The following is a 22,322-nucleotide window of genomic DNA, read 5'->3' on the forward strand; positions in this document are numbered from 1 at the left end:
GGCTCAACAAGCAAGTTAGCTGCTTATTGATGCTCATTATTGCAGTTATTTGCCTCCTAGGTGTTTGTAGAAAATGTTAATGCTGATTTTGTTTTGTCGCTAGATAATCATGTCCTCCATTTTCTTTCAGTTCTCTCCTGTGTGATCGTTCTCATGGCAACAGTTGTGACCACCATCACCGGCCTTTCGACCTCAGCGATTGCGACCAACGGCTTTGTACGAGGAGGTATGAACCTTTGCATCTTTAAAGGTCCAATGCAGCCATTTTTATCTTAATATCAAATCGTTTCTGGGTAACAATTAAGTACCTTACTGTGATTGTTTTCAATTAAAATGGTCAAAAAGAAACATGGCTTTTAACAAAGAGCAATTTCCTAAGCAAGACTTTTGCTTGAAATGTCTGGGAGTGGTCTGAGTGGTGAGGGGAGAACTTTTCGTGAGTGTGGACGTTTACGTTTTTTTTCTTGCCCAGAGTGAGGCTTTTATTAGCAAACGTGAAGATAAGCCGGCGACTGTAAAAGTATTTACAAAAACAAACAGGACGATGAACAAAAAGGTAGGCCTAATAAACTCAAAAGAAAACCCAGGCTCCAATCATGCCTGTAAACCCTGCAGCATGCCAACCTGTTACCTGTCTATTCAGTTCATAAACATATGTATTCATACCAGCACACATATTAATAAATGTGCTTCTCATGAATCATTAACCGTTTACAATGTCTGGTTATTTATAATAAGGCTTTAGATTAGGTGACGGAGGACATAAGGATGATCATCAGTGTTTTTGTAAAATGTTCAGTGGAAAATGTTTGACACATTTTAAAGTGAAAAATCTGAGTCTTGGCATCAACCTGTTATCGTGGAATTGCCCTTTACCGTTTTTACCAGCGCTGTCTGATCTTGGCACTTCCAAACACTAGACTAGACTATTGGTGCATAGAAATGAGCCTCTCACATCAATAGATTTAATACTGTAGAAAAAAATTAATCATTCAAGAGATGGCTCTCCCAACAGTCTGCTTAGTGCTCAGTTTTGCATTCATAATTCCACATTCATATATTTATCATGATACATGACTGATGAAAGTTGTGCAAGGTCGCTTCATGCTGATTTTTATTTACAGTGTGGTTTTGTTCTTACCTTTTCTTGGCATGTTTGGATGAATGGGGCTGAGGGCTCCCACGCTAGTCTTATTTAGGCTAACCTTTAACTTTTCTCTGGAATCCATTCAAACGTGCATCCCGCAGAGCAGTGGCCGGCTCACGTGACATTTGCTTAGTCTCCTGTGTTTGGATATGGAATTAGGTTTCTTGTACAGGTGTGATTTTTAGCAGCTGGACTTGGCTATCATTATTACCATCATGCACGGAACTGAAGATGTATTATCGGTTGAGGGCCTCAATGAGATGTTCCCTGATTAATTTGGAGTCGAATGAAGGAGGGGGAAAACACTGTCCACACATTGGTCCCAGTTGTCGCAGCATGAGGGGAAATTCAATATTGTGTTTCTAAATTCACAGCAGTTCTCCCTCAAGTCACTGAAAGAGACCAGTGCTGGCAGGGAGGTCTGAAATGGATGTTAGGACACTCTCCACATGGGCGAGGGCAAGGGAAAACAAAATATTTAGTTTAAAATGTCCTGGTGATGAAATCATATTGTAGTAAATGATATTTGTGTTTTCTGCAGGGTACTCCTCCTGGAGACTGCATATTCGATTCATTCTCGTAAGGTTTCACACTACCACAGCCAGATTGTTTTCGACTACAGGCGGCAAGAGAGGCTCCATATAGTGGCTATTGTTTTGTCTAGAACAGCACAGTAACCAAAGCATGCACACTATCTAGTTTCAACATCCGCTCCTCCATGAATTGATTTTCTTTCGAAGTGGGCTAATCCATTACCCTTCGGTAGAATGCTAAAACTTTTCACAAAGGCTAAAACCTTTTTTTGCCCCTTGGTAATATTACATTTACATTTAAGTCATTTAGCAGACGCTCTTATCCAGAGCGACTTACAAATTGGTGCATTCAACTTAGGATAGCCAGTGGGACAACCACATCTTGATCACAGTAAGTACATTTCTTTAAACAAGTCAGTGCTAGCAGGTGAAATAAGTCAGGTGTTAGTTTAGACAAAAGACAGTGGTTGTAGAGGGGGGGTGGGGTAGAAGGATTACTATTATACTATTCCAGGTATTCCTTAAAGAGGTAGGGTTTCAAGTGTCTCCGGAAGGTGGTCAGTAACTCCGCTGTCGTGGGGGAGCTTGTTCCACCATTGGGGTGCCAGAGCAGCGAATAGCTTTGACTGGGTTGAGCGGGAACTGTGCTTCCGTAGAGGTTGGGGGGCTAGCAGGCCCTCGTTTGGGTGTAGGGTCTGATCAGAGCCTGAAGGTAAGGAGGTGCCATTCCCCTCACAGCTCCGTAGGCAAGCACCATGGTTTTGTAGTAGATGCGAGCTTCAACTGGAAGCCAGTGGAGTGTGCGGAGGAGCGGGGTGACGTGAGAGAACTTGGGAAGGTTGAACACCAGACGGGCTGCAGTGTTCTGGATAAGGTGCAGGGGTTTAATGGCACAGGCAGGGAGCCCAGCCAACAGCGAGTTGCAGTAATCCAGGCGGGAGATGACAAGTGCCTGGATTAGGACCTGTGCCGCTTTCTGTGTAAGGTAGGGTTGTACTCTATGAATGTTGTAGAGCATGAACCTGCAGGATCGGGTCACCGCTTTGATGTTAGCAGAGAACGACAGGGTGTTGTCCAGGGTCACGCCAAGGTTCTTTGCACTCTGGGAGGAGGACACAAAGGAGTTGTCAACCGTGATGGCGAGATCATGGAGCGGGCAGTCCTTCCCCGGGAGGAAGAGCAGCTCCGTTTTGCCGAGGTTCAGCTTGAGGTGGTGATCCGACATCCACACTGATATGTCTGCCAGACATGCAGAGATGCGATTTGCCACCTGGATATCAGAAGGGGGAATGGAGAAAATGTAATATCTGTAACATGTTCAAACAAACATTTGCCTAAGTGAAAGTTCCTCCTGCTGCTACTGCACCTGCTCTAGCAAAGTAAATTTGGTGCACTATGATGCAGTAAAATTAGTTATTTGTCGTCTGTCAAGAGTAGATTGAAATCACATGCCATTCGTAGGGATTACTGTAATACTCCCAATTACAGCACCGTGTAGGTTTTTAATCCCATCCAAACTAATATTTCCACATATTCCAGTTATTCCCACATCTCCCTCCAAATGGTCTCTCAATATCAAAATGTCCCTTTTACAGAGGGCAAATCAAAATGTGCTCTCTAAAAGTTTGACTTTCAAGGGATATTCCTGAACGGTTGTTTAATTTGACGTACTGATGTTGACGCTTGAGTGGACTTGTGTAGGTGGAACGAATAGAGCCAGCAAAATATCCCCCATGTGCTCAAGCATGACCCCACATTCATTTCTCCACCCACGCATGCCCTCACAGATGTAGTCCCCTGTAGCTCAGTTGGTAGAGCATGGCGCTTGCAATGCCAGGGTTGTGGGTTCGTTTCCCACAGGGGGGCCAGTATGAAAATGTATGCACTCACTAACTGTATATGTACTCTGGATAAGAGAGTCTGCTAAATTACTAAAAATGTAAATGAGTCGTTTTGGTTCCTGCCTTTGTCTTGTCCCCCACTCGTGTCTGTATGATCACTTGAGGTGCTCTCCAAAGCTATCAGCAGAGAGGTCATATAAAGAGAGATCAACGAGGAACACTACTCGGACTGTCGCACTACGAACTCATTGTGCAGTTAAATGTGTCAATTAATTTGGCTCCCATCTTGGAGCCCCTCCATCCTTTCCACTCATTTGAGCAGACATGTTGTTTTAAGGGTGTCGTTGAGGTGAGTGGACTAGGCTGTACTGCAGTTAGTATTACTGATGTATGCAAATTAAATAGGCTAGCCTACATATAACAGTTATTTGATTAAACGATTTGTGTTTCACCTTTCATTTAAAAATGCTTTGTCCATCTGTCTGTCTTTGCAGGAGGGGCATATTATTTGATATCCAGAAGTTTGGGGCCAGAGTTTGGCGGCTCCATTGGTCTGATCTTTGCCTTTGCCAACGCTGTGGCCGTCGCCATGTACGTGGTGGGCTTCGCCGAGACGGTTGTGGAGCTCCTCGGAGTAAGTCACCCAATCCATCCCCACGTCACCATCCAAGATCAACACTTTCTTTCAGTTTTATTGGTTACTTTGTTCACTTTGATGAAATCTTTGGTTTTCCCTCAAAAGTTTATCATGAAGATTCAATAATGCTGCTTTTTAACACCATTGTTTCAACATCTCTAATAAGCGTAATCTCATTTCGGTAAGGGATGCTTTGGGTCTCCTGATGTTCAGTGTTTATTCTTGGGTTGTTTGCAAGGAGGACTAAAAACCCACTGTTTTTAGGGGCGGCTCATGCAAAGGTAATAATGATGACTCATCCTAATCCTTCCTCCACACACAACCTATTGGTTATTCCTTGGTCACAGATGAGGGCAGTAGTTTTGCACTTTGCTGATTGAAGCGTGCCATTGGCGTCAAGTGTAAGCAGCATTAAATTGATTTGAGGATAATTAATTGTTGTTTTCTCTGTTCATCAGACTTTCATGCCCCTGAATTTGTTTTGCGTTTCAGTAGTGTTATTTTTTAAATTCCACGTTTGGTAATAAAATTAGGTCAGATGTCTTTCCGCCTTTTTAGATGGGGTTGGTTAATTGTTTATGTTGCATTTTAATTGAAAGTCTATCAAAATATTTGCAGTGCTTTTTCAACTAGCCAGTATCATAGGAACATGGGATGAATTTGAGAGGATTTCTCCTACCTCTTGGTCTGACAGTGAAGTTGATATTCTCCTGTGATTTCTCACAGAGCGTGGATTGTATCATGACGGATGAGATCAATGACATCCGAATCATCGGCACCATCACAGTCATCCTTCTCCTGGGTATCTCCGTGGCAGGGATGGAATGGGAAGCTAAGGTAAGATAACATACAACTAGGTTTGGTTGAATAGAGCCCTCAGTCATAGTTTCTATCTAGAACTTAAGGTGATATTGAACTGCAACTCATCTCTGACGTCAAGCTGAAATGGACCTAAAATAAGCAGACTTCCTTCCAGACTGACTGAATGCAGACATTGATGTGCAGTAGGCTAGATGTAATGCATGCTCTGTTTTGTGGTTAATGCTAGTTGGGAGGTGTGGTGAAAGTGTAGCTAACATGTCCAAATGTTCATTCTGTCCACAGGCTCAGATATTCCTGCTGGTCGTTCTGATCACGGCCATCTTCAACTACTTCATCGGCTCCTTCATCCCCCTCAAGTCCAAGGAGTCACAGGGCTTCTTTGGCTATGACAGTACGACCCTCTTTGGTTCTCCCTTTACACAACACAAACTGACATGACTGTCAAGCTAAAGTAAAGACTGTCCAAGACGTGTCAAGGGAAATTAGATTTTCACACTACCGGCGGTTTCGTTGTGGAGCTATAATTCTGAATTTATGTATTCTTCTCTGAACTCATGATCTACATGACTACTGTACGCGGCATGAAGCACTGGCTACTCCTTAAAGTTGTACTAGAGATTTTTGCTGAAATCACAAGACCAAACCAGTTGGATTATTTGAAATTCACTTTGCGACCTGATTCCCAACTCTAAGATCAACTGATCGAGTCTGATTGTCCTAAGATGCACACTGCATGCTTTGTAACTCTTGCTCTCTCTTGCGTTCTCTCTTGTTCTGCTCACCCCACCTTTCTCTCTATTGCTCTCTCCCCCCTGCTCTCTTGCTCTAAGGTGCAATTATGATGGAGAACATGGGTCCGGACTTCCGAGGCACAGAGTCGTTTTTCTCCGTCTTTGCCATCTTCTTCCCTGCAGCCACTGGCATTCTGGCCGGCGCCAACATCTCAGGAGATCTTTCTGTAAGAACCCCTGGTCATTGTTTAAAACAAAATCACAAACAAGCAGATTACTTATCCCAATCCATATAAAATGGATGAAATCAATGGAACTCATATTGTCTTGATTAAAGGCTTAATGTGTGGGACTTTATATGAAATCAGTGTGGGGGACTAGGCATTTCTTTAAATTCACAGGACCCACAACTGTCCATTCCAAGAGGAACACTCTTAGCCATTCTGATCACTGGCATTGTCTACCTGGGGGTTGCCATTTCTACTGGTATGTGGAATTTCTTCTAATTTGCCCCCAACAAGACCGAATAAATTATACAGATTACAGATAGAGAGTTTGTGAGAATTTGTATTTGTCTCTTGTTTCTCATTAAAGGCTCTTGCATCGTGAGAGACGCCACAGGAAACGACAATGACACACTCAGCGCTCAGTTCATGGCCAACTGCACTGACGCCGCCTGCAAGTTTAGCTATGACTTCTCCTCCTGCAAGGGTGTCGATGGCCAGTACAACTGCAGATATGGACTCCAGAACGACTTCCAGGTACACTACATGACTACACTACAAAGCATGTGGACACCTGCTCGTCGAACATCCAATTAAAAAATCATGGCCATTAATATGGAGTTGGTCCCCCCTTTGCTGCTATAACAGCCTCCACTCTTCTGGGAAGGCTTTCCACTAGATGTTGGAACATTGCTGTGGGGACTTGCTTCCATTCAGCCACAAGAGCATTAGTGAGGTCGGGCACTGATGTTGGGCGATTCGGCCTGGCTCGCAGTCTGCGTTCCAATTCATCCCAAAGGTGTTCGATGGAGTTGAGGTCAGGGCTCTGTGCAGGCCAGTCAAATTCTAACACATCGATCTCGACAAACAATTTCTGTATGAACTTTACTTTGTGCACAGGGGCATTGTCTTGCTGAAACAGGAAAGGGCCTTCCTGTTTCAGGAAGATTTCCCTTCGCTGGAACTAAGGGTCCTAGCCTGAACCATGAAAAACAGCCCCAGAACATTATTCGTCCTCCACCAAACTTTACAGGTGGCACTATCCATTGGGGCAGGTAGCTTTCTCCTGGCATCCGCCAAACCCAGATTTGTCTGTCAGACTGCCAGATGTGTGCACCCCCCTATCCACATCGACAGGACCGCAGTGGAGAAGGTGGAAATCTTCAAGTTCCTTGGCATACACATCACTGAGAAACTGAAATGGTCCACCCACACAGACAGTGTGGTGAAGAAGGCGCAACAGAGCCATTTTGTGGCAATATCTATTTTTACATTTACATTTACTTCATTTAGCAGACGCTATTATCCAGAGCGACTTACATATCGGTGCATTCGACTTACGATAGCAAGTGGGACAACCACTTTTTTTCTTTTTTTTATGGGGGGGGGGGTAGAAGGATTGCTTTATACTATTCCAGGTATTCCTTAAAGAGGTAGGGTTTCAAGTGTCTCCGGAAGGTAGTCAGTGACTCCGCTGTCCTAGTGTCGTGGGGGAGCTTGTTCCACCATTGGGGTGCCAGAGCAGCAAATAGCTTTGACTGGGCTGAGCGGGAACTGTGCTTCTGTAGAGGTAGGGGAGCTAGCAGGCCAGAGGTGGATGAACGTAGTGCCCTCGTTTGGGTGTAGGGTCTGATCAGAGCCTGAAGGTAAGGAGGTGCCGTTCCCCTCACAGCTCCGTAGGCAAGCACCATGGTATTGTAGTAGATGTGAGCCTCAACTGGAAGCCAGTGGAGTGTGCGGAGGAGCGGGGTGACATGAGAGAACTTGGGAAGGTCGAACACCAGACGGGCTGCGGCGTTCTGGATAAGTTTTAGGGGTTTAATGGCACAGGCAGGGAGCCCAGCCAACAGTGAGTTGCAGTAATCCAGAAGGGAGATGACAAGTGCCTGGATTAGGACCTCTGCCGCTTTCTGTGTAACGTAGGGTCATACTCTGCGAATGTTGTAGAACATGTACCTGCAGGATTGGGTCACCACTTTGATGTTAGCAGAGAACGACAGGGTGTTGTCCAGGGTCACGTCAAGGCTCTTTGCACTCTGGGAGGAGGACACAATGGAGTTGTCAACCGTGATGGCGAGATCATGGAGCGGGCAGTCCTTCCCAGGGAGGAAGAGCAGCTCCGTCTTGCCGAGGTACAGCTTGAGGTGGTGATCCGACATCCACACTGATATGTCTGCCAGACATGCAGAGATGCGATTCGCCACCTGGTTATCAGAAGGGGGAAAGGAGAAAATTAATTGTCGTCTGCGTAGCAATGATAGGAGAGACCATGTGAGGATATGACAGAGCCAAGTGACTTGGTGTATAGAGAGAATAGGAGAGGGCCTAGAACTGAGCCCTGGGGGACACCAGTGGTGAGAGCACGTGGTGCGGAGACAGATTCTCGCCACGCCACCTGGTAGGAGCGACCTGTCAGGTAGGACGCAATCCAAGAGTGAGCAGCGCCGGAGATGCCCAACTCGGAAAGGGTGGAGAGGAGGATCTGATGGTTCACAGTATCAAAGGCAGCGGATAGGTCTAGAAGAATAAGAGCAGAGGAGAGAGAGTTAGCTTTAGCAGTGCGGAGAGCCTCCGTGACAGAGAAGAGCAGTCTCAGTTGAATGACCAGTTTTAACCTGACTGGTTTGGATCAAGAAGGTCATTCTGAGAGAGATAGCAGGAGAGTTGGCTAGAGACGGCACGCTCGAGTTTTGGAGAGAAAAGAAAGAAGGGATACTGGTCTGTAATTGTTGACATCGGAGGGATTGAGTGTAGGTTTTTTGAGGAGGGGTGCAACTCTCGCTCTCTTGAAGACGGAAGGGACATGGCCAGCGGTCAAGGATGAGTTGATGAGCAAGGTGAGGTAAGGGAGAAGGTCTCCGGAAATGGTCTGGAGAAGAGAGGAGGGGATAGGGTCAAGCGGGCAGGATGTTGGGTGGCCGGCCGTCACAAGTCGCAAGATTTCATCTGGAGAAAGAGGGGAGAAAGAAGTCAAAGCATAGGGTAGGGCAGTGTGAGCAGGACCACCGGTGTCATTTGACTTAATAAATGAGGAAGTCATCCACAGAGAGGGAGGGGGAGGAGGAGGAGGATTCAGCGGAGCAGGAGGGGAGGACCGAGCCGGCCGGGAGGATAGGGGACATAGAGAGTCAAAAGATGCAGAAAGGGAGGAGAGGAGGGTTGAGGAGGCAGAATCAGGAGATCGGAGGGAGAAGGATTGAGCAGAGGGAAGAGATGATAGGATGGAAGAGGAGAGAGTAGCGGGAGAGAGAGAGCGAAAGTTGCGATGGCACATTACCATCTGAGTAGGGGCAGAGTGCGTAGTGTTGGAGGAGAGCGAGAGAGAAAAGGATACAAAGTAGTGGTCGGAGACTTGGAGGGGAGTTGCAGTGAGATTAGTAGAAGAACAGCATCTAGTAAAGATGAGGTCAAGCGTATTGCCTGCCTTGTGAGTAGGGGGGGACGGTGAGAGGGTGAGGTCAAAAGAGGAAAGGAGTGGAAATAAGGAGGCAGAGAGAAATTAGTCAAAGGCAGACGTAGGGAGGTTAACGTCACCCAGAACTGTGAGGGGTGAGCCATCCTCAGGAAAGGAACTTATCAAGGCGTCAAGCTCATTGATGAACTCTCCAAGGGAACCTGGAGGGCGATAAATGACAAGGATGTTAAGCTTGAATGGGCTAGTGACTGTGAACGCATGGAATTCAAATGAGGAGATAGACAGATGGGTCAGGGGAAAAAGAGAGAATGTCCACTTTGGAGAGATGAGGATTCCTGTGCCACCGCTGCGCTGACCAGATGCTCTCGGGGTATGCGAGAACTCATGGTTAGATGAGGAAAGAGCAGTAGGAGTAGCAGAGTTTTCTGTGGTAATCCATTTTTCCGTCAGCGCCAAGAAGTCGAGGGACTGGAGGGTAGCATAGGCTGAGATGAACTCTGCCTTGTTGGCCGCAGAACGGCAGTTCCAGAGGCTGCCAGAGACCTGGAACTCCACGTGGGTCGTGTGCGCAGGGACCACCAGATTAGTGGCAACAGCCACGTGGTGTGACGCATTTGTATGGCGTGTGCAGAGAGGAGAGAACAGGGATAGACAGATGCATAGTTGACAGGCTACAGAGAAAGGCTACAATAATGCAAAGGAGATCGGAATGAAATGTACTAAACATCTGGGAAAGCGAGAGAGCGGGGCCTCCCTCACTTACGTTTCACTGAAACACTCAAATATAACTCTCCCAACTTCCACTTTAGAAATTATAAGTGTTGTAATCTATAGCGGTTCAATGTTTCTAAGAATAGACTCTAACTTAGTTTATTCAGCTAGCTAACTTGGTACACCGAATCATATGACGCCAAAGCCAACTAGCATGCCAGCCTCCAATAACACGGTTTAGCACCAATACTCGGTTACAACAAACCACCAGTGTGTTAACACGCCAAGCAGATCATTCGTGTCCGTGTCTAACGTTGTGTAAGGTTTTGGGGTAGTTTTGACAGTTTGAGTGAGTACGTCGTCAACTTATTCAGCCAGTTAGTTAGCTAGAATAGTTAGCATACTAGCTAGCCATTGCTCTCTGCCAACATAACTAACCCCTCCTCCCACGGCACGAACACACAGAGAGCCAAGCTAACGTTAGCTAGTCACCCATGTCCCGAATTCCCTTGAACGACTCTGGTTACCAGTATGTAAGAACTAAACAAAAATAAATGTAGGTTATAGCTTACCCTTAGTAGCTACTGTTAGCCAGTTAAGTGCAAAGGTAGCCACTGAATCGATTCAGCCAGTTCGCGTCTGTCCCAACGGAGAGAAAGCGTCTCCAAATATTAACGCTAGGTCGTTCCAGCTATTGTTTAGTTAGCTATCCAGGTATCCTCTGTAGCTCAGCTGGTAGAGCACGGCGCTTGTAACGCCAGGGTAGTGGGTTCGATCCCCGGGACCACCCATACACAAAAATGTATGCACGCATGACTGTAAGTCGCTTTGGATAAAAGCGTCTGCTAAGTGGCATATTATTATTATTACATTTCGAGTACAGTAGCTACTAACTACCTAACGTTAACGCTTCAGTAAATGAGGTAAGAAAAACAGCTGAATGGTAGGTAGCTAGTTGGCATAATTACAGGTACTCTTAAGCGTGGAATAACATTGGAAACAACTATCCACAGTTGCTAATAGTTACCAGTAGCTACCCGCTAGCTAGCTAGCTTTATTGGTCCAGGTAGTGAGTTAGCTAGCTTCGTGCTTCACAGGGCTCAGTCGAATACAATACTTACCTACAATAATTACCTACAATAACCTACAATAACTACCTAGATAAACAACCTACAATACCTACCTACCTACAATCTAAATACATGGTTTAGTCTTTACTCGACACCATATGAGCCAAGCTTACCTCCCACCAGAGATAGACACAAGCTCACCCGTCGCTGTCCAAGTCCAACTCTATCACAGTTGAGTGGTGATGGGAACTTGTAGAAACGTATATACTTAGTCCTCTTCGTCCCGGGTGGGACAGAAGTTGTCGAAGAAAGGTATGGCCTTATGGGCTCAGCTGTTTAACCGGTATCATGCCTTTTCCTTAGGTCATGAGCATCGTGTCTGGGTTTGGCCCCATCATCACTGCCGGAATCTTCTCCGCCACTCTGTCCTCTGCCCTGGCCTCTCTAGTCAGCGCCCCCAAAGTGTTCCAGGTAAGCCCCTAGACTCCCTCCCCAGATCCCGCTTCCTTAATCTGTCCTTGTTAGTCACTTTATCCTTTTACCATATTATCCTTACTGTTTGGAATAGCCTGCAGAGTTTATGCATGTCCTGTTACAGTTACTGTCCCATAGACACAAATCAAAGGAAAGATTGTGATCTCGTATCCCAATGTTCCTCTGGTCGTCGTCTAGTGTCCCATCCGCTGATTAGTATAGCGGTGTCCAATTCCAATGGTTTTTCCTTCTCCTCCAGGCTCTATGCAAAGACAATATCTACCCTGGCCTTGAGATGTTCGCCAAGGGCTATGGCAAGAACAACGAGCCCCTTCGCGGCTACATCCTCACCTTCTGCATCGCTCTGGCCTTCATCCTAATTGGTACTTACGCTGTCCAGGTTTAGACATCTAACAATTAAACTATTATTCACAATATGACATTCTGTAGTATGTCAGTAATATGTCATTCAGTCGTATAATTTAGTCCTAAAGTGCACTATTGAATGTCTATAGTCCCCTGTAGCTCAGTTGGTAGAGCATGGCGCTTGCAACGCCAGGGTTGTGGGTTCGTTTCCCACGGGGGGTCAGTATGAAAATGTATGCACCTTACTAACTGTAAGTCGCTCTTGATAAGAGCGTCTGCTAAATGACTAAAATGTAAATGTATGGACAGTTCCCTATGAACAGCTAAACTGCCATGTTTTTGTCTCTTTATTTTAGCCCAGTTGAATATTATTGCTCCCATCATCTCCAACTTCTTCCTGGCCTCCTATGCTCTCATCAACTTCTCTGTATTCCACGCCTCTCTGGCCAACTCTCCAGGTAAGGCCTTTTTGGACAACAACAACACTTTCCTGAGGAAAAGTTATATCTGCAGAAAGTCCGGAATTTCAATGCGACCAAAAAACAGAGCCACAAAGGTCCTGACTATGGCCAGAATGAAGTCATGAGTCTTAGGAGTTAAATCATTAGGCTTAAAGGCGAGATTTAATAGGAAATTATAGGACTTCCAAACAAATTATTTATAGGTGGGGGCTCTGTCATTCTTAGTGAATAACACTTATTTAATATGGCTCCACTGTTATGCGTTGCATCAAGTCTCATATGTCTTTGCCATTCCCAAATAGCTTAAGCCTTGAGATAACAGATGTAATGACATGCCTGAGTAATGGGAACATTTTCATAACTGGACAATTGTTGTATTAAAGAATGGCAACTGCGATCTTTATCTGATAAGGCCCACAGTCTGCTTCTTAAGGAAGTAGATTGGAAGAAATGGGATTGTCTCAATGACACTCAGTATTATGCAAATAATTGATACTGACAATACTGCTGGGAAGCAACGTGTGCTGCTGCTTATTATTCAATGCAACACATTCCATATATTGGATTTGACGGTTTTTCTGACTGATGTGATTTGTGTAAAGGTCAAACCTCCAGGGGCTGTGGTTTAGCAGTGAGGCTAACTTGGCATGATAGCACAGTGTCAATAATTAATTAATCACTTGGTTAATCCAAGATGGAAGACGTCCACTCAGTTTCAACTGTCAGTCTATTGGTGTCAAGAAATCAAGGTCTTTGCTTAGATTGACTGTAATTTTTTATGCCTAGTGGTCATCAGTTGTGCCTTAGTCGTGATGGAAAAAACAAATGGGTGTACGAATTTGAAACAACCATTTCATTGTGAAATAAATGTGATCTTTTCAACCTGTTGTATCATCCAGCAGTCGACGTATAAAGTGGTGTTTGTTTTTCTGTTAATTCCACACACAAAAAAGTGCTAGGAGAACGCCAGGTACAGATTTTATATCTAATTCTGACATTGTCAGCGCAGACCATTTCATTACACAGATTTAAAGGGTACATGACTCACCAAGAGGCAAGGCAATAGACACTTGGCTTCTCGCCTCTGGAAACTCAAACCGGCAATGTCTAACTCCTTCTTTTCTGGCCACCTAGAGCCCATTTTCGCTCTCCCATGAGTGTATGTAAAAACGGTCATGGGGCAAAGAATGACGTCACTCAAATGTACCCTTTACATCCTGTGGTTTTTGTAGTTCTTGTCATTGTGTAACTGTGCGCACAGTTAAACTGTACCCCATTGTTCCAGTTTACTAAACTCCCACTAGTCTAGTCTCTTTAGTACCTAATTAACCGGTATCCAGTAGTGGATGTAACATTATTGTACAATGTTCTAACTGGTTGCTAACTCCAATTTTTTTAAACACCATTTTTAATCCAAGTGCATATCCATGCTCTTTTCTTAAATTAGTGACATTGAGCCGCCTCCCATTTTTTATGATTCAGTAATTTAATTTATAACAATGATGTTTGTTGGAATATGTGAAGAAGTAATGCAAGTTATAAATGAACAAGAGCTGTCAGCTATGGTAAGCAGCTCTCCATAGCGACTTGCTGGATCTTCATAGACATGAGTGGCAGATTTGATCTAACCTTTTGGATTCTACCTCTGTTCATGTTCACATGTTATTCCTTAAATTTGGTTATAAACCCATTCAAACCTCTCTACAGTATTTTACAATAAGGACAAAGGTCATATGCTGGCACCCTTTGGTATGGCTGGCCCCCAAAGTGAATTTTTATGAGGGTACTTATAAGGGAGTCCACCTAACGTTTCTCTGACCCTTAGGGTGGCGCCCCAGCTTCAAGTTCTACAACATGTGGGTGTCCCTGGCTGGAGCTGTGCTGTGCTGCGTGGTCATGTTCGTCATCAATTGGTGGGCAGCCCTAATGACCAACGTTATTGTCATGGGCCTCTACATCTACGTGAGCTACAAGAAGCCCGGTGAGTAACTCAGCACCAGGCCAAGTCGGCCATCTTGGATTGCCTCAACATCGACTAGTGTTATTTTGCCAAGATAGGTGATCATTGTGAAACTTGGCTAACGTGGATTATGATTATCTTACTTTACAAATATTATTACCATATTCTTTCATGAATTAGCCTACCCTTTTAATTTGAAAAAACATAGCAATTTCCCCAAAAGAGCATGTGTTGAATGTCAATCGCTGTGAATTACACCTCACCACTTAGTGTAAATCATTTCCTAGTTATTTTGATTCCACTGAAATATCAACCTTTATGACTAAGGCACATTAGCACAATGCACTGAAAGTCCCCTGACGCCCAAGGATGCTTTGAACACAAAATGTGAATCAGGCCCCACTATTGATATTTCAAGCTTTTTTATTGCTGATGCACACATGTATTTTGGTGTAGTGGTAAGCATTTGCATCACAATTATGTTTTTGTTGCGCACCCTCTGCTGCAGTGCAGCCCAACACGGTTGAAATGTATTTATAGCTAAATGCAGGGGTGTGGAAACTAATGTTAGTATGACTACAGCTGAAATGAACCAGCTATTCACAATGTGATGCTGTATTAAGGGCATTACATTTGAATCAAGGAAAGCAGAATGTGGGTTGTCAAAAACAATAGCTCTCTATTTGCAGGGTAGGTAGAACATATGATTTCACAAAAATATTCTGTCAACTTCGTGATTCAGTCTGTTGATTAGCATACGGATTTATACATTATAATTTTTACCTAGTACATTAATAGACTTTCCCTCCAATGTTTCTATGGTGATTTGCCAAAGGGCTGGCTCATTCTCCTGTTAACTTTTCTTAAGCTGCCCACCCACGCAAGGCAGCGTTGACATTAAATGGGGGGCTTTGAAATGTCTAGTGCTGGGTGGGGGCAGTGGGTGAGGGTGTGGATACATGCGGTTACATGTGTTCGACTGTATTAGTGCTCAGGCTCTCTGGCCTGGCTGGGCTGATTTCTATTCTGGAGCAAGCTGGGGACTGGACTGTTGAGGTTCCCATAGGGGTCAGATGGCCAATTGGGTCCCACATGGTAGGAAGTTCCCATATGGGACCGCTGGCTCTGGGTAAACACACCTGACCCGCGCTGGAAACCCCAGGGGAGCACCAGACATGAATATAGACATCCACGAGGCACACTTGTATGAACACACACATACACAAATAGCTTCACACACTCAGTTTGACACGCAGCTCTATACACACATTCTCACACATGCAGAGTCACAGCTTCACACACAGCTCTACACACACATGCACAGCATCCCTACGGACTCCCACACTGCATGGAACTTGCTCCAATGGCCTGACTGGCTAATGGCCACCCACACAGGGTCCTGACTCCAGAATGTGACTATGTTTGTCCTGTCTTCCAGATGTGAACTGGGGCTCCTCGACCCAGGCTCTGACATACCACCAGGCCCTGACCCACAGTCTGCACCTCAGCAGTGTTGAGGACCACATCAAGAACTTCAGGTACAGTATAGAACACACACACTCACTTCTTAGACCAAAGGAAAGGTCTGCTTTGAAATGCATTCGCCCGTAGAAAGGCTTTATTCTTGACACTCAATAAACCACCTTAATTTCATCCACCAGCGTCGTCCAGCTGTTAAAGTTTCATTATCCTACTTTTAAATTATTTACTGGGTAAAATGTTCTGTATTCAGGAAATGTCCGTCATTCACATTGTCATAAAGGCTGTTGCCTTGTTAGTTCTAAAAGTATCTGATAGGCAAATTTGATTAACAACTCCTCCACTTAATTACCCTTCGATGTTGCTCGGCAAGTTGTCGCTAACACATGCTCACTGAGGCGTGCAGATCCGGTAAGGCTGCAGCAAGCTCCGACTGCATCCGAGTGGCAGGGGAGGATATTGCTGTTTGTCCAGTCAGGCTACAGCAGAGCCCTCTCTCCGTCTTGGCATGACACATCCCCTTGGAGAGGGTTGTGTAGCTGCACACCTGGGACAACAGTGGCAGACACTTGGCATCCTTCACACTGCCTCGCCTCAGAGGACAAAGGTGTGAGACTAAATTGTCTATTCTCGGAAACCTAGCATCGGTCATCATATAGCAACGGTGGCGAGCATGGGAGTTAGGGTATAGAACCGTGTTTTCTCAAAGACGTGGACACAGCCACAACCACACAAACAAGGGGGCAGACAGACAGACAGACGCACACACATGCATGGCATGGCACGGAGGCTGGCAACTACCCAAGAGCCCGCTAGCTCTCTCGGGGAAGACAGGGGCCACAACAATATAAAGCAAGGCTTTCCATTGAACATTTCTGGGGGAGTATATAAATCTGGACTGGAAAGATGGCGGGCTGAATAGTCCATACGTGGGCTCTCGTTCTCTGGTGCGTTGGCGGTCAAGTGGAGTGCCCTCCTCCACTGTTTCATGCATGGACCGTAGCGGGGGATGCATCTAACAGTCGAAGCACTGCCTTACAAAAAAACTCTCCAAACACTTCCGACCTACGCCTGCCCGGACTTCCCTACTGCGACGTGTACTTTCGTTCATCCCCACCCTCGGCGCCACCCGTGACTCCCGCGCCAAGCTCCGCCCCGAGGTGTACGCCTACCACAGGCGCTTGAAACTAGCGGCCTACTTTGAAACTTGGAATCATTCCATCTAGCTAACTAGATATGTGATGTACTAGTGTTCTAGTGATACAATATCTAATTGATGCTTACCTTCATTTTAATCAAGCGTACTCTCATTCAGGGTCTTGTTTAGAAACACTGATATAGGAAAAGAGCTCCATCAGGTCACCCTCAGAACTAAACCGTTGTGTCAAAGTTGTCCGAGCCACAATACGACAATCTCATGCTCTATTGTTCACCCACTCACACATGGACTGTAAGAGTTGCTATGGATGCTATTCGGATTGCGCAATTCACCCTGGAAGCGTTCCCATGGCAATAAACCGGCAGTGAGAGATTATGGAGAATCTGATATTGTCTTCAGAATTGAAACGTGTTACTCCTGCTCTTTTCTCCCCCCCCCCTCCTGGCTCTCGTAATCCCATGTGCTTAACATAGCTTTGCTTTGATGTGCGCTACTCCGGAGCTCTCCATCCAAGTCTGTTCTTGTTCCTCGCCGAGGAGATTAAAACTTCTTCTCTCAAGGTCATTAGAAGACATTAAGTGAGATGAAGCACTGAGGAGTACTGTGTGCATGTGACCTAGCGGAGAAAGTCAAAAGGGTTAGGCCAGCAGTGGCCGTTGGCCAACCCTCCTGGAGAGCTAGTGGGTGCATGCTTTTGTTTCAGCTCTGCTCTAACCCCCACCTGAATCTACTAAATCAGCTGCTCATTAGAACTTTGATTAGTAGAATCAGGTGTGTTGGAGCAGGGCTGTAACAAATGCCTGCTTATCTAGTAGGTCTCCATGAGGAGGGTTGGCCACCCTTGGGTTAGATCTTGGTGTCCCTAGTATGTGTACCACTTACTATTAGCATGGATGCTAGCTAAATGCTGTTTTCGTATTGACTATGTTTTACCACAGACCCCAGTGCTTGGTGATGACGGGATACCCCAACTCCCGTCCGGCTCTGCTCCACCTGGTCCACGCCTTCACCAAGAACGTGGGCCTGATGATCTGCGGCCATGTGCGCACGGTGAGTAACCAGAGACTTTGCCTACCTGGAGACCATTTTGACTGTACTATGGCACACAACGGGGCCACTTTGGCTCCATTTCACAATGTTTCACTCTTATCTTATAGCATACACTACACCTTAGATGACTAATCTCAATGCAATGTCATAATTTATTCTAGTTAACTACCAGTGACTAAGTGCTTTATTAACTCCCATGAATACCATTAGAACCAATTTGCGGGAAACAGAACACAGTGGCTGCCCTATTGTTTTGGACCTTGTTTGTTGTGTTGCTCATATGAATCCCCTGTTTACTTTAAAATCCACATATCCCGTTGATTGAGTCATTGCTCCCAATTAGCGATTTTTCACGACTTTTAGCAACTTTTTTCATCTAAATCCCTCACTTGTGGGTTACCAAGGGGGCAATAAAATTACCGCTCCATTAAGGCGGTGTGGGACTGGGGAAATGCGCTGTGCCCACAATGTAAAAGGGCACTTTACAGACACTCCCCCGCCAGTAGCAGCGAAAAGTCTCTGGCCTTAATCAAAAGCACATTTGTCTGGATGTGATGAGGCCTCCGCACAGATCCCTCCACAGGTCCTCTGGGCCTACTGTGGAATATAGTGCCCTCCAACAGTGCCCTCTCTCTCCGTGTTTCTCTCGCTCTCCATCTCTCACTCTCTCTTTCTCTCTCATAAACACACACACTCTCTCTATTCTTCAATTAATACTGGCAAAGAAAAGAGTGCTCCAACACCAGCCAACAGTGAAAACATTCCCTCCTAATGGCCGTACATTTTTCTGGCTTAGGGATGCTTTTTACACTAAAGCCCTTCTCTTTAGAAATATGCAAGACCCTTTTAAGAAGTGGCTGTTTGAATTGGGGCTTCTTCCATCTACGTTTGTTAATGAGTTGCTAAATACTACACTTAGCCTTTAGCGTGACTGTGTTCTTATCTATGTGTGTTGTGTCCACAGGGCTCCAGAAGGCCCAACTTCAAAGAGCTGTCCAACGACCAGACGCGTTACCAGCGCTGGCTGCTGAAAAACGAGACCAAGGCTTTCTACACCCCTGTGTTCGCCGACGACATGAGACAGGGCACCCAGTATCTGTTACAGGTGAGAACAGACACGCTGCAATTTGTGGAAGCGGTGGGATCTGCTGTAATTGTTTTTATAAGTATAAAATTTTTGTTCTATATATATTTGAATTCTACTCTTGTTTCCCTAGAAACACAAGCCTTTGGACTTATGCTAAGTTTGAATTATTTTTCCTAAAGTTCAAGCACATTCAGTCAAAGTGCACGATAATATATTGAAACCCATGGTAGTGTGGTGTTGAGGTCAACTCCAGTTCAACTCCATGGAATGGTCTAATGACATGGAAAAAATATTTTAATGGTCGAGATTGAATTGACCCCAACGCAGGTGGTGCACTTTGATGTTATGATCGCCGGCCAAACTGACTTTTTCATGCTTGAAAGCGATTGCGTAAGCTTATCTTTGGGAGGTGCAGCACCCAGTGAATTGATCTACAGTAGGGGGTTGAAACTCCTGATAGGGATTTATTTATTAGTTGCTTTAGGTTGTTCTGACCTGTTCTCCCCCTCTGTTTTACCCAAGGCTGCCGGACTGGGTCGCCTGAGGCCCAACACTCTGGTGATTGGCTACAAGAGCGACTGGAGGGACGGAGACATGATGAACGTGGAGACCTACATCCACATGATCCAGTGAGTAAGCGGGGGCTTTGCAAGCCACCTCATCAAAAGGCTGTCCACAAAGACACCTGATTTAGAACAGTAATTGTTTTAAAGCACCTGAACATGCGGTGGGTTGTGATGATAACAAGCTTTGACACACAACCAAAGTACTCTATATGGAATAGTACACACGCGCACACACACACACACACACACACACACACACACACACACACACACACACACACAAACACACTACTTTGAACTTATGAAAAGCTCTGTCAACTTTTATTCAGAGTCACAAATCAAATTTTAAACAACAGGTGTAGACTAACAGTGAAATGCTTACTTACGGGCCCTTCCCAACAATGTAGAGAGAAAGAAAATAGATAAATAATAGAAAAGTTAAACATGTAATAATACACAATGAGTAACGATAACTTGGTTATGAGATTATGACCAATGGATTTAGGTTGAATCAGTTCCTGCAGTATTATAGAATGGGTGAAGTCATGCTTTCACATGGTCTGTTAAGATCCCACCTCAACCAGTAAGGCATTTTACTTTGTCCTTCGAAACTTGGCCTCTTTCATTGTGGCTTGAGTCCTTAGCTAGTTTGTTTGCGTTAGCCTGGTTAAAGTGTGTATACGTGTTTAGTCCGAGTGGAAAAGTACACGTTTAATGTAGTGTGTTATACACATACACACACACACAGGCCCTGCTCAGTGTCAAGCGTCTTCCTGTGAAATGCAAACAGAATGCGTTTGTTTGTTTGTGCCTTTCAGCGATGCCTTTGACTTCCAGTATGGTGCCGTGGTCCTCAGACTGAAGGAGGGACTAGACGTGTCCCACATCTCAGAACAAGGTGTACACACACACACACTGAAACACTTTCATACCAAATGACATGATATACTTACCCACACACACATGCTCAAACACTCCCTTGCCAAATGACTAATCTTATCAGCTTGTCTCATATTTGTTTCCTCCAAAAACGTTATTCAGTTATTGAAGCACCAGTATTTTGCCGCGTCATGTTAATTTGTTCAGCGCAACGATTGTGTCTGGGCCAATTTGCAACTACACCTGGAATCGAGAGCATCCAATTATGAGGTGTGGTTGTTACAGTTGGAGAGAGATGAATCAAACAAGTGACTCAAAGGGATTTTTCAGTAGATTAACCTTCCAAAGACAGTCCAGCTGCAGATTAAAGACATTAGGCTCTTTGATTTGTTCTTACGCAGTCACTCCCTGTTAACCTTCTTATTCATCTTCACTTAAAGGTTAACATTTTCTATCTCTGTTTAGTTTTGGATTTGAAACCCATTTGTTCTACATAATAAGGAAGATAATGTCTTGGTTGATACATAGACGTGTTACTCACATACCATTCGTTCACCAATAAGTCTTAGTCAATGCATGTAGATAATAACTGCATTCAAATAAAATAAAACTCAAGTTTTTGCTTGTCTGTGGGAAGCAACTGCATCGATTTTTACAGAGCCATACATGACTGCTTGTACTTTCTAGTTGAATTCATCTTCCTTAGTCCAGTCACTTGACCTGGCTTGTACCATGGCCAATAGTTGGCGTCGACTCTGCTTGTCCACCTAAATTCACCTAAATTGTCCCAAATGGTTCAGCCACCATTTTAGAACACTGTTTGCCTTTTACCCATCAACTAACCCCATCATCAAGATTATTTCCTACATTTTAAGAGTTACCGTTCACATCTGTGTTTAGTGGACACACAAATTACTCTTGTTTAAGTTGTATTCCACTTACAAAGCCCATGCTATTTTCCAGGTAATTGGTTTTTGACGTTTCTAGATGTTATTTTTGCACTAGGCTAATAGTTCAGCGTCACGGATAATTTGTTAACAGAACGTCCGGTAAACATGGTTTTCAGTTGGCTAATGGTTTCGCTTTGTCATTTCACAGATGACATGCTGTCATCGCAGGAGAAGACGTCAGGGATGAAGGACTTGGTTGTGTCCATCGACATGAAGGACTCTGACGGAGACTCGTCCAAGCCTTCGTCCAAGGCCACCAGTGTCCAGAACAGCCCAGCCATCCAGAAAGGTCAGGCGTCATTCTAAAGTAACCCACACATAAACAGTGAGTGCCTTTTTACTTAGCTTTCACACCAGTGGTTGTGTGCACATACCTGATTCGGCTAATCGAAGTCCTGCTAGCTGTGCAGGACGAAAACACTCTGTCGCTCTGCAGGAGCAGGAGGGTTGGTCACCTTATTTTTAATAACTTCACATTGAGATATGGAACATTAGGCGTTTGTGAAGACATTCAATGGTTTGATACTGTACCAAAGTTATGAAATCACAATGTGAATGTGCTGTTTTGGCTCTTGAGAAAGAGGAAGGGGTTTATGGGTCAGGATGTAAGAATTCTGAAAGCAGTTTACCGCCACTTGCTGATCCCCCTCTAGATCTCTCAAAGGCCTCCCTTATGCTCCTCCTGCCAGCCACTCACTAGGCTACACTGAGTAAGCTGCTCTACGCCGAGAGGAAGTGGCCTCTGACCCTGTGACCCCCA

At 45.0% G+C, this 22,322-nt stretch overlaps 1 protein-coding gene across 2 annotated transcripts in view; it reads left to right on the plus strand.

Annotated features, from left to right (window-relative positions):
- Positions 1–22,322, plus strand: part of LOC121541403 (solute carrier family 12 member 2-like) — a 107,578-nt gene that overhangs the window by 62,012 nt on the left and 23,244 nt on the right. For both annotated transcript variants that reach the window (XM_041850389.2, XM_041850390.2), the window contains exons 4-20: positions 131–226; positions 4,016–4,155; positions 4,885–4,995; positions 5,263–5,371; positions 5,811–5,938; positions 6,113–6,197; positions 6,306–6,472; positions 11,495–11,602; positions 11,865–11,988; positions 12,328–12,429; positions 14,258–14,413; positions 15,831–15,930; positions 17,969–18,080; positions 19,045–19,185; positions 19,690–19,796; positions 20,552–20,631; positions 21,711–21,851. In XM_041850389.2, the coding sequence (XP_041706323.2) occupies positions 131–226; positions 4,016–4,155; positions 4,885–4,995; positions 5,263–5,371; positions 5,811–5,938; positions 6,113–6,197; positions 6,306–6,472; positions 11,495–11,602; positions 11,865–11,988; positions 12,328–12,429; positions 14,258–14,413; positions 15,831–15,930; positions 17,969–18,080; positions 19,045–19,185; positions 19,690–19,796; positions 20,552–20,631; positions 21,711–21,851 (2,007 nt within the window). The remainder of the gene's footprint in view (positions 1–130; positions 227–4,015; positions 4,156–4,884; positions 4,996–5,262; positions 5,372–5,810; positions 5,939–6,112; positions 6,198–6,305; positions 6,473–11,494; positions 11,603–11,864; positions 11,989–12,327; positions 12,430–14,257; positions 14,414–15,830; positions 15,931–17,968; positions 18,081–19,044; positions 19,186–19,689; positions 19,797–20,551; positions 20,632–21,710; positions 21,852–22,322) is intronic.

The sequence above is a fragment of the Coregonus clupeaformis genome, chromosome 27 (assembly GCF_020615455.1).
Source record: "Coregonus clupeaformis isolate EN_2021a chromosome 27, ASM2061545v1, whole genome shotgun sequence".
NCBI lineage: Eukaryota > Metazoa > Chordata > Actinopteri > Salmoniformes > Salmonidae > Coregonus > Coregonus clupeaformis.